This window comes from Sciurus vulgaris (genome assembly GCF_902686455.1).
Source record: "Sciurus vulgaris genome assembly, chromosome: 2".
Classification (NCBI taxonomy): domain Eukaryota; kingdom Metazoa; phylum Chordata; class Mammalia; order Rodentia; family Sciuridae; genus Sciurus; species Sciurus vulgaris.
Window position 1 is genome coordinate 100,578,385 of NC_136462.1, and position 13,038 is coordinate 100,591,422.

The 13,038-nt window shown below is 35.8% G+C and overlaps 1 protein-coding gene and 1 long non-coding RNA gene across 2 annotated transcripts in view; one reads left to right on the plus strand and one right to left on the minus strand.

Moving 5' to 3' along the window:
• Positions 1-13,038, plus strand: part of LOC306655510 — a 214,048-nt gene that overhangs the window by 93,173 nt on the left and 107,837 nt on the right. The gene's annotated exons all lie outside the window — the stretch shown is intronic.
• The window catches only part of MYO5A (myosin VA), a 217,645-nt gene that overhangs the window by 68,490 nt on the left and 136,117 nt on the right, over positions 1-13,038 (minus strand). Inside the window, 6 exon segments of the mRNA XM_079130018.1 lie at positions 1,853-2,101; positions 3,387-3,626; positions 7,482-7,638; positions 8,244-8,455; positions 10,932-11,040; positions 11,128-11,214. Of these exon segments, the coding sequence (XP_078986144.1) occupies positions 1,853-2,101; positions 3,387-3,626; positions 7,482-7,638; positions 8,244-8,455; positions 10,932-11,040; positions 11,128-11,214 (1,054 nt within the window).

Here is a 13,038-nt window from a genome sequence, read left to right on the forward strand (position 1 = left end):
ATTCATTGTTTGATTTGTTTCAATAATCATGTTAACCCTACTTAAGAAAAAGGAATTAGGCTCGATCCAAACCACATTTTAAAGAAATAGTATATGGTAAATTCTATGGTTTTAATGTGTCCCCTAACAATTATGTGTAAGAAACTAAATTCCATGAGAATATATTTTTATGTATAACTTACGTGTCTGACAACGTCTTAAAACACATTGATAGAAATACTCCAGAGACAAAGCCCAATCCTGTGTTTTCAGGTAGATGACAGTCATCATTAACATGTTCTCTAAACACATTTTTTTAAAGTCTTATCCTCCTACTCAAGTAACAGGACTTTCCTTTAGTGAAGGGTTTTATTTCACTGAATTTATATTCTTACCTTCTATGTGAAATTTTGGCAGCGGCAATACTCAAATATTGACAAAAGTATTCTTAATTCTATTTCAGAGGAATATAGATATGAGAACTGACACCCTACTCTATGCAAGTCTAAAAAATTTTGTATTCAACCTTTGTCTACTCCAAGACTATTTATTCCCAATACAAGAACTTTTAGAAACAACCAAAAACTATCTTAAGAAAAACAAACTGAGGGACAGGCAAACCACCTATTTTGTTCTTTATTTCCAGGAAAATAGTCTAGATTCATAACTGGAATAACTGGCCATCTGCATATGAGAGGCTTCTGTACATTCCCCTGAGAAGCTTCTCATATCAAATTTGAAAGGTATAAACACTAAAATGATGTGCAAAGTCTATAGTTTCAGAAAAAGAACACTTTGCATTTTTTAAAAAAGCAAATAAACTGTGTGGATGTGCTTTGATTGTTCAGTTGTTGCTATTGTTGTGAAAGTGTGCAGTCATTAATTTACAATAAAATTCTTCACACTAGATTGTAACGAAAACACTATTTAGTGAGGCTGATTATATGAACGGGCAGAAGAACAGAACTATATTTCTGTATTTACTGACTTTTGAGATATTTTCTAATCATAAAAGTGGAAAATTATTAATCCTTGTTTCCCTGAAACTGTCAGAATAAATGCACTATCAAATATGAAAAAAAATCCCCAAATTCATATGAGCTTCATCCTCAGGCCTTTTACTTTCTTTTGAAAGTAAGTTTGATGAGGCTAACTTTGACCACGTGATCCTCCTGCTTTTGCCTCCCAAGCAGCTGGGATGGACAGGCATGCATCACTGTGCCCAGCTGTTAATATTTGAAGATGGGACCTCTGGGAGGTGATTGGGTCTCGAGAGCCCTCAAGAATGGATTAACTCATTCATGGATTAATGTGTCATCAAGGGAGTGGCTTTCTTACAAAACTGAGCTCTCTCTCGCATATTTACTCTGTCTTACCATGTGATACCCTCTGCCATGTTATGATGCAGCAAGAAGTTCCTTACCAGATACCAGCGCCATGTTCTTGGGTTTCCCAATCTCTAGAACTACAGACTAAAAAAACCCCAAAACAAAAACAAACCTCTATTCTTCATAAATATCCCAGGCTCAGGTATTTTGTCATAGCAATGGAAACTGACTAAAAAAAATAGGTATTTGGCCATTAATTCTATTCTTATAATACTACTTTGCCTCTATACTATTCTATTCTATACTATACTATACTATACTATACTATACTATACTATAGTCAAAGGTTTTTCCAAAAGACCTACAGCCTACTTATTGATCATATGGGAGAAATACTTGGGGAACACTAATATACGTAGCAAACCAACTGAAATTTTTATTACACCTTCAATTAAAATGAATGTTGAGCCATATGAACCAAGAAAAGATGACAGCCCATTTATTTTGTGTAAGGAATAGATGGAAATATGGACATTAATTCCTACCTGTTCGGTTTCTTGTTTATATCTATCTGCTCGTTCTTCAATGGTTTTTTTCTCTGACCGAGTTTGTTCCAGGTCTTTCCGAAGCTTGGCAATTTCTTCCTGCAGACTAAGAACCCGTCCAGTGGCAACCTTAGCTTCCTCCTCACTAAGCTGAAGACGTTCTAGGTCACTCCGTAGTTTTTCAGTCTCAGAGTTGTATGTTCCTTCCAGACTGGTCAGTTTCTCCATAAGGCATTTGTAGTCTTTATTCTTTAAACACACACATAAACAACAATAAGTAAATATATACTTGCAATATGAATAACTAAATGTATTTAGTGAGAAAACCATGTTTACTAATCAGATCTATTATACCATTGATATAGTATATAACCAAATATGTAAAACTGAATCGTTCACAGTATATGTTGCATTAAGCTGTATGGGCCAAGTCAAGATGACAGCACATTTCCTTTGTGTAAAGAATAGACAGGGATATGGACAGCAATATGCTCAACATTTACAATAATATAACCAGTACCTTCATAGTGACACAAATAGAGGACAGCATAGCACAATTAATCCTGCTGTATGTGATATGTAACATAGATGTGGTTTCTCATAATCATGAATTACACAGTAAATTCTTAATTTCAAGATTTTTTGGGTGGGGTACCAGGGATTGAACTCACGGGCTCTCAGTCACTGGGCTACATCCCTAACCCTATTTTGTATTTTATTTAGAGACAGGGTCTCACTAAGTTGATTAGGGTCTCACTAAGTTGCTGAGGCTGGCTTTGAACTTGAAATCCTCCTGCATCAGCCTCCTGAAGCTGCTGGGATTACAGGCTTGTGCCACCATGCTTGGCAATTTCATGATTCTTAATCTAGAAATAGGGGAAAGTGCATTTGCTTTTGAAAACAGACTAGAGTGCTATTAAAAACAATGTATCAGCTAAATTATGCATAAGAATGATAAAATGGATTAAAAATCACAAATTTCTTATAAATATCCATGTTTAGTACCTCAAAATTCTTTTTGTCTTCATTCAGAAAATCTTTCTGATAAATTGCATTTCAATATATAGTCTTACTACCTTTATATTATTTGCATATGCTTAACTGTTATTTAGCAACTACTGCTAAATAATTCTTTATCTCTGCAAATAGCCTGTAAACTCCTCAGAAGCATAGACACCTTTTTACTTCTTTTGTCATTTCAGTGCTAAGTAGTTCCTCTGTGAAAAGAATATTATACTGCATACAAATAAATATATTATACTGGTAAAATAATTCTTTAAAGTACAATAGGACTTTTTATCATTAAAGGTCTGAGGTGGGTTAGGGTTAGGGTGTTCTCAAAAATAAATCCCTGCCTTGATCCTTAAATTGTAATCTAACATGTGAGCTCATCATTATTTCTATGCCCATTATTGTCATCATTTTACTTTTTGCCAAGACTGAAGGACAAAGTCGAGGGGAAACAATATTGAAAATAATCCCAATGAATTTCTTTAGGCATGCTCCAATGTCAGAGCTCCTTTTTGAAACATACCTGCTCATCGACTTTACGCTGCAGCTGCATAATCTTGTTCTCCATGCCAATGTGGAGCTTCTTATAGCGTTCCACCGAGCGAGCCTCAATTTTGAGCTTCTTAAGCTCACGCTTAGCCATCATTCGCCGGAAGCAGCACTGAAGGTAGATTATGGCATGTATGCTCCTCTTGTAATGTATACGAGCCAGCCAACCCCGAACCCACTTCTGAATGATGACTGCTTTGTGTTCACGGAGTATCTGCAAACAATGGTAAAGGCAAAGAAGGTCAGACCCTGGGTTATGCTCAAGGTTCAACTCTATCAATGAGAGGCCAACATGTCAAGCTGAGAATCAATACATTATGTAAAGAGAAAGATGAAAAAGTTGAATTAACAATGTATTGTGTGGATTATGCATATCACAGAAATATGGAGGCACAACATTATCTTAAAAAGCGATTTGAGGGGCTTGGGTTGTGGCTCAGTGGTACAGCACTTGCCTAGCATGTGTGAGGCACTGGGTTGGCTTCTCAGTACCTCATATAAATAAATGAATAAAATAAAGGTCCATCAACATCTAAAAAATATTTTTAAAAAGTGATTTGAAAAGTAGATTTAGTTGATTTGAGAAATATACATAAAACATGTTATAGTCACAGGTTATATATGTGATTATACATGGAGTATATGTTGGAAGTTGTCAAATAAAAGGCATAAGATTACCAAAAGAAAAAGATTCTGAAGAGAAAAATGCATTAGGTTTCTTAATGTGTATGGTTTCTTTAACAATAGATGACCGACCGCCCCCCACCATAAAACTCCCAGAACCATTCTGTGAACTACATGCTATTACTTAGAAGATCTCCATACTACTCATACTGTTGATATCTCTCACCTCAATGTGCATTGGGCCTGTGTATGAGGACATGGAGTATGGCCAGTAAGCTGTTGGTAGAGGTCAATGCTTAGGGTACTGAAAGTTCATTGCTGATTTACTGATTTTTTTTCTCTGTTAAAAAAATTATGGCATTCTTGTTTGAGGATATTTGAGGAATACAATTCTAGTGTGGTTTCTAATTCCTGTTTTAAATGAATAAGAAATCTGCTCATGAGATTTAAAGGTGGGAAGGATGGGCTTTAAAAAGAAAGTGAAAATTACAAAGATGTAAAATAATCTGCCTTTTGACTTAATGTTATATTTTCTAAAGAATATACTCCCTTAAATTTATATTCAACTTTGAACAAAAAGGCTGCCTTTTATGAGATTAATTTCTTGCCACTAAAGACCATTAAGCATAACCTGTATAAATATTTTCTAGGAAAGATGGAGAAAAAAAATTCTTGAATTTTAAGAAAACATTGAACTGAAAAGACTTAAGGTCCTTCTAAGTCTACAATTTTATGAAACAACTCTTATATGAAATAAATTATATTTAAATGTTACATACTTGAGCTCGGTGCAGTGGTGCATACCCATAATCCTAGTGACTCAGAAGGCTGAGGCGAGGGGATCATAAGTTCAAGCCTAGCCTCAGCAACATAGCAAGACCCTGTCTCAAAATAAAGTATAAAAAGGACTGGGGCTGCAGCTCAGCGGAAGAGTGCCTTTGATTCAGTTTCACATTGGGGGAAAAAAATTATGTACTTGATTAAAGTGCTTGTTAGTGATGAGTACAAATGAATGTATTGTATCTCTTTCCAAACTTCTTAAATGTAAAAATCTCTGAAACCATCTATCTAAATAGCAGTTTAATAAGATCATAAAAAGAACAGTTCCTACTTGAAGGTTATATACCTTAGAAAAAAAAAGCAAAAAAAAAAAAAAAAAATAGCCATCCCAGAAGATATACTTAAGAAATTAGTGGTTAAGTTTTGAATTATAAAATATCAAAATAAGTATAAGGAGCCCTAAGGAGTATCTTCTGCCAACTCAAGACTGCACTTTTGGCTGTTCTTCCAATGTTATGGCTTTCATCAAGTACAGCCTTTGCATTGTGCAGCTGTGAGGCCAGTCCTCGAACTTTCTGAACATACCAGTCCTGAAGGAGGCTCTTGTCTTATCCAACGATTAAGGAGCAGGAACAACTGAATAAGACTCAGGGATGGCAAATTGAAGGCTTTCAGACTTAAAAGTTAAGCAGTACACAGTGGCAAAGTGATAACACAAATTTTGCTTCTCCTCATGTGACTTTGGACATTGGTCCATTTCTCTAATTTCAGACAAATGAAAACAATATAATTGGAGCTTTCGTTTCCAACTTGTTTTCTATTTGTGACTCAGAGAAATGAAAGAATATCTTTATTCCCTTTAAGACACTCCCCCACCTCCAGCCAAATCCCACTATGGGAAACCTTGAAACTCAAGAGTGCAGCTAAAAGGAGCAAAGATTAATAGGCCTGTATATGTGAGCAAGCCTCTAATCTGTCATCACCCATCCACACTGTGTCCAGTCATAGCGGGAGTGAGCCAGCCAGTGACTGCTACTGCCAAACCACTGGCCCAAAATATATTTCAAATGTTCCTGAGGAGACTTCTGAGGAAAACAGGAAGATTAGTTAGGTATATCTGAAAAGCCAAGTGCAAAGCTCTGAAATCTCATGCTTACATAGAAAGAACAGACTGTAAAGTAGGCATAAGCAGAAAAACGGATCTGGAGAAGCTGCCTTCAAATTTCCTTTAAACCACAGCTATTAAATATTTTCATTCAGATCTAATCAGTTTTATAATTTTTTATGTCTAAAATCACTTCAAAATTCAAAATGAATGAATGAGTAGGGTCAAGGTACACCCATACACTATTGGTGATACAAAAAATCTACCCCTAAATTGCCCTATTTGTGTGCCTTCTGACAGGGATGTCCACAGAGCTCTAATATCTAGTTAGTAGATTTCCGGTGTATTAGAAACATTTTCTATACAACAGGATTAAAGCCTTGCCCAAAATGAAAGAGATAAAAACCTTTTACTGACTGTCACAATTAAGATTAATCTGGCGATCTAGTATGTACAGAGTCATCTTTATTATTGCTAGATATAAAAATGATTTGTTAAAAACTTTTGGAGTGGCTGGGCATGGTTGTGCACACCTTTAATTCCAGCAACATTGGAGGCTGAGGCAGGAGGTTCAATGCCAGCCTTAGCAACTTAGTGAGGCCCTAAGCAACTCAACAAGACTCTATCCCTAAATAAAACATAAAAAGGGTTGGGGATGTGGCTCAGTGGTTAAATACCCCTGGGTTCAATCCCCAGTACCAAAACAAAAACAAAAAACAAACAAACAAAAACCTTCTGAAGCATCCAGAAGTTGATACAATTTTAGCCACATTAACATTATAATTTATTTCTTCTTCACCTAGTAAATTCTTCCAAGACTGTCTGATATTTGGGTTAATCTTCTTCTCATCTGTTATATATTTGACCTAATCATATGGTTTTATTTCTGTACAGTTATCTAACTAATGGACCCAAAGATACTAGGTCCTAATCTCCAGAATTTATAAATTAATTTATTTTGCAAAATAACATTTGTAGATGTGACTAGGTTAAAGATTTTAACATGGGAAGATTATCCTGGATTACAAAAGTGAGATAAAAATGTCATCATAATTGTTCTTATAAGCGACAGACATGAAAAGTCAGACACACAGAGAAGATGATGTAAGGAAATAGCAGAGATTAGAGGAAAATGTCCTAAGTCCACAGAGTGCTGGCAGCTACTAGCAGTCAGAAGAGGCAAGGAATGGGTTCTCCTCTAGGCTTCTAGACAAAGTGTAGCCCTGTTGATACCTTGATTTTGGCTCAGTGATGATTTTGGACTTTTGGTCTCCTGAAAGGTGAGATAATAAATTTCTATTATTTTCAAGTCACTAAGTTTGTGGTAATTTATTATATACTTACTTTTAACTTCCGAACTACACAGACAAGTGGGGGGTAGGAGATAAAATTTTTTCATCATGTTAATATGTACTTGTTTAATATTTTAAAACATATTACAATTGTTAGTTTTCTCCATATGGCTTCTATGTCCTAGCAGCCCCTGTGGCATTATATACAGATATGGAAATTGATTAATGTTAATGGAATGAATAAACAAATTTGAAAATAATGTCTCACCTTGCGATACCTATTTCTGGCCAAATATCCTCGCAAATAAGATTGAAGAACAATAGTGGCAGCTCGTTTAATCTTGTACCTCCTGCGGACCACATACATGCGCCAGTATTTCTGAATGATGATTGCTGCCTTGGTTCTGCGCAGAAATTTAGCATAGCTGGCCAAAGAACATAGTAGTACATTATCAGTAATCAGAAAAATGCAAAAATCCATATCAATGTCTTGGTCACAATGAGTAGTACCTCAATTACATTATTCTAATAATGTGCATGATAAATAAACATTTATATTTGCTTTAATTTGTATAGCAATTTCCAAAAGAGAATTCATTCATTATCTAATCTGAACATTCATTATCATTAATCTTCTCACCTGAGTCTTTCCTAATCCTGAAAAGGACATCCCATACTGCCACATTTTTACAATAAAAAAGAATAAAGTTCATAATTCTTTCTAGGACAGGGCTCATAACCATAGTCCCTGTGCTCTTCACAAAGCAGACCAGTGTACATGGTAATCCCATATTTACTTATAATTTAAAATTTCTGAGGATGAATCAGAATCATCCATAAGGCTAAGTGAAATTTTATGATATTTAATGGTCTTATGAGTTGTTATTCCTTGAAACTAAGAAGGGGTGAGATGCTGACTTCTTAGGTAGGGTAACTACTTGAACCTGTCCTAGGTTGGACAATGAATTAAGTAGACACCTGAATCTTAGGGACCTGTGAGTCAGAATGTACAGGTCCTCCGGAGACCTACCATCGAGCCTGGTAGCCCCGCACATATCTCTGCACAGTGATGGCTGCTTTACGCATGCGTAGGTATTTCTTCCTTAGCAGCCAACCTCGGATGGTCTTCTGGATCCGAATGCAAGCAGCCCTCAGTTTGTCTGCCCTCAATTTTTCCAGATAGGCCACTTGACCAGCACGGAAAAAGATCTTTGTCTTACCAAACTGGTATTTGTCCTTGTCCTATTTTTAGGAAGAAATTGTAAATTCAGAAATAATGACCATATAAAGGAAATTTAAAAGAAAAATATGTCTAGAAGCAGAATCAGTAAAAGGATGAATCTATTAGCTAAAACTTAGGCTACATCACAATTAACTAATGGAGCCAGATTTTTGATCCTATGCAAGTTGAGCAAATAGAAGGGATTTTAAGGAAAACTGTAGTTTAAGAGTTATTTTCCAGAATTATTCTACCTGGAATTTTTATCTGAGGCCCAAAACTTGGTTGTGGGTTATAGGCAGCTATTATTTTCTGGTTTGTATTTTAAACATCTCAAGGAAATGGAGATGTTGACACTCCCTCAGAGTGACCCAGGTTGTAAGCATTACATCAGGCTGTATATTCCATGAGCAAGCTGAAGGGACAAAAACACCAGTGTGAAGAATAAGGCAGAAAGAAAATCATATGAAATAAAATTTAAAAAAACCCACAAAAATCCATGGGTATTCATATTAAGAGTTAAGTTTCTAAACAATTATCTCTTGGCTGCATCAACAGTATAGTATCTAGAACAAAGACAATAATAAAAAACTTTATGTGTTTAAAATCCTTCTATAAATTTCAAACTCCTTCCCCCAAATATAATTATTTACTTTGCTCAATGACATCTGTCTTTACAAAAACAAACTTCTGAGTTTATGCATACTGTTTTTGGTGATTCATCTTATCTAGAAACATGTAAATTATTAACCACTCTCATATCAAAAGAAGAATAAAATGCACGTATAATAATCACCACTGTGACCTGAAAGTCTAAGCAAAAAACAGGAAATCCCTTTTCAATGTAAGCAGATATATCCTATCTTGTACATGAAACCTAAAAATCAGAAACCTCTAAGTGTATCTAAAAAAATATAAAATTATTCATTAAATTTATATAGGAGTCATAGCTAAAAAACGGTCCTCTCCTAACATCCCTGTCCCACCTCGAGATTCAGCTCTGCCTCATCTTGCAGGCTCCTCTGCCTACTCCCTGCAAGTCCCTGAACCAGGCTGGGAGGGGTCTGGGCAAGGAATACAGGAGTAGGAATGCCTCATCTTTCTGTTCCTCAATCTCATCTGAACTCAGGTTGGAAAGGAGATGGGCCAAACTCAAACAAACACTAGATTTTTTTAAACATGACTAAGAAAGGGGCCTACAGTTCTTTCAAAGAAAAATAAAATCATTACCAAAGGAAATTACCTTTAGTTAATAGTATGATTATGACTGACTACCTTGAAGTGTAGAAATCCCTTCAGACTAGTTTCAAACAGTAAAAATATGTTTTTTAGGGGCCTGGGGATAAGCTCAGTTGGTATAGAGCTTGTCTAGCAATGCACAAGGCCCTGGGTTCAATCCCCTGCACTACCACCCAAGAAAAAAAAATTTAAATTTTTCATGAATCTTAAATCTTTAAGGCCTAGATGAGTAGATCAGTAATTCTCAAAGTGAAGTTCTCCTCAAAGAGCATCAGCATTACCTGGGAATTTTTTAGAAATGCAAATTATTGGGCAATTCCCTAATAATTACCCCAGAAATTCTGGGAGTAGGGCTTAGAGATCTGTTTGGCAAACTTGCCAGGTGATACTAATGCACAATAAAGTTTGAGAACTCCTTAGCCTGGCATGACTGATTCTCTATAATGTCAACCTATATTTTCTAATCATTGCTCTACAGTACCACTCACAAATATTACACTGCAAAACACTACTGTTTTCTGAGCAAGCCCTATGCTTTTTTACTTTTTCACACCATGTTCCCTCTTGGAATATTCTTTCTCTATTTTTATGCAGTCTTATCCATTCTTCAGGGCCTGACTCAAAATACACTTTTTTTCATGAAACCATTCCTCCTTCCTCTAGCTGGATGTGACCTTACCTTCTTCTGATTTTTTGTCCTACTCACTAAGTATTTGATATAGACACTGAAGTACATTTATCTTTAAAATACATTACTTGCCAAGATAGACTATTACTTGAGAACTAGACTCATTTTTTGTTTTTGTTTTTGAGACAGAGTCTCACTGTGTTACCTAGGTTGGCCTCAAACTCCCAGGTTCAAGAGATCCCCTCACTACCACCTGAGTGGTTGAGACTATAGGCATGCGCCACCACACCCATTAAGAATCATTTTTTTCTTAATTATACATCATCTGTTCTGGAGCCTTCCATAAGTAGGTACTGCATAAACTTTTACTGATAATGATCACACTCTCTAAAAGGAATATATCTCAAGGCTGGGTTCAGGTCTTAACAATTTTATTTCCTGATAGTAAACCATTCTCCTCCTCACTAGTTCTAGCATTAGTGAGCCTCAACTTCCAAGAGAGTGTGCCTCTCTACCCAACCACCCCTAGATAATTTGAATGAATGATATTTTATATGGAAGTTCCCAGAGCTTTCACAAAGGAGAATCACAAGGCCTTAGTGCAAATAAAGGTAAGTGAAAATCTTTCTCACCAGTATCAGTTTCTCTAACACATTCTTGCATGTTTGCTTTCTATCACCTAGCACATCTTTTTGCTTCATTAGGACTCGATAGCGACTGAAAAATTCTTGGTAAGTCCACCTAAAAAAGAAAATTACATCAGTTTATTTAAAGAACTAGGAATTTCCCCCATTAGGATTCCTTACACTTGAAAAATGCCACGCCCACCGTGAGGGGAAACCTGCTGCACTGATTCGGATGGTTTCCAGGACACCACATGCTCTCAGTTGCTGCACCGCCCTCTTCTCATCAAACCTATGTGTTTAAAAAAAGGTCATTAGAGAACTAAGAACCAAGCTGTAGCCACTCTGGGTAGGTAGGGTTTACATTTTTTGTAAAGAACCATTGGATAAATTAAAAAAGAAAGCATTCAAAAATTGAAGCTGTGATCAAATTGGAAAACTTCACGAGAGGGGAGAGACAATGAACAATAAAAATAGAGCTATAAACACTGCCTGTGGTTTAAACCACAAACTCATAAGAAAGTGCATTGAGGATACTAAAAAAAGGAATTCCTCTGCATTGTCCATACTCATTACATGGGTTGACCTGATTAATTCACAGAGTTTCTTAGCTCCCTCTATGGGGTTCTCCTGGAATGAATACTGGCCAGCCCAGAGATCTCTTTAACAGAAAGGACACATTAAATATGCCCCAATTATAAATATGCCCAGTTACTTTTCCTAAAAAAATTACTGATGTTTTAAAAGCTATTTACTGTATACATACTAAGCATTTATAGTGTCTATATCAATGAAAATGTTTTTATTTTGTATTACATTTTATATTATTTCACTCTAGGCAAATTATATCTTCAAATTAAAATGACACTAAAAGAAGCAGAAAGTTCTCCTCTAACCATATGACAACTCTTATTACTCCCATAGCTAGGCTCTGAGTGATCCATCCACAACTTCTCCTACACTGTCTTCTCAGGTGTTCAGTTGGTAGCAGGAGATGGAGTTGCTGATGCAAGGTCATGGCTCAGGGCATGGAAATTGCTTCCTGCTTGCCACTTCCTCCAGAGAGGGCTTCTTAGTGATGAGGGGCACAGGACTGCAGTCTTTCAGATCTACTCTCCAGACAATAGGACTGGCAGGGAAGTATAGAAACAGGCACTCATAATTTGCTGAGTGGGTATTATTACCTTGAGTGTATGTGCCTCATCTTTTCTTAAATGTATCTTTATGGAACAATGTGATATTTATACATGTATACAATGGGTAATGATCAGATCACAAGCATGGAATTTGACCTACAAATTCACAAATTCTACTTCTAGAAATATATTATCCTAAGGAGATAATCAGACAAATGAACAGAATTATAGGAATAAGATGTTTTTTATAGCATTGTTGAAACAACCTAAATAATCATCAGTAGGGAATAATTAAAATAAATAATGGTATATCTCTGCCATGGGATTCTCTGCACCCACTAAAATGAGATGTGGACTTTTACTAACATGGAAAGTGTCCATTATCTATTGTATAAAAAGCAGAGATAAAACTGCAATTATAGCATGAGATCCTCCCTTCTGCTAGTATTTTTTTCTCTCTCTCCTGTCAATCAGTCTGTCTCTCTCTCTCTCTCACGTACACACAGAATAGGAAGGAAGGGACGTTGGTTAGTCAAGAAGGGTCTATGCCAGTTTATATCAGTTATCTCTCTGGGTATGATGAATGCTTTTTCATTTCTTTTTATACTATTCTATATTTTCTGAAAATTGTTTTTACAAGGTACATGTATTAGTTTCAAAATTAGAGGAATATTTCTTGTTTTTTTTTGGGGGGGGGGTCTGCAGAAAGATTTTCCTCTAATTTTTTTTTAAAGTTTTTATTTGTTCTTTTTAGTTATAAATGACAGTAGAATCTATTCTGACATACTGGTACAAACATGGAATATATCTTATTCTAATTAGGATCCCATTCTTGTGGATATACATGATGTTAAGATTCACTGTGGTTAATTCATGTGTGTACACAGGAGAGTTATGACAGATGCATTCCACTATCTTTTCTATTCCTATCTTCCCTCCATTCTCTTCATCCCCCTTTGTCTAATCCACTAAACTATTCT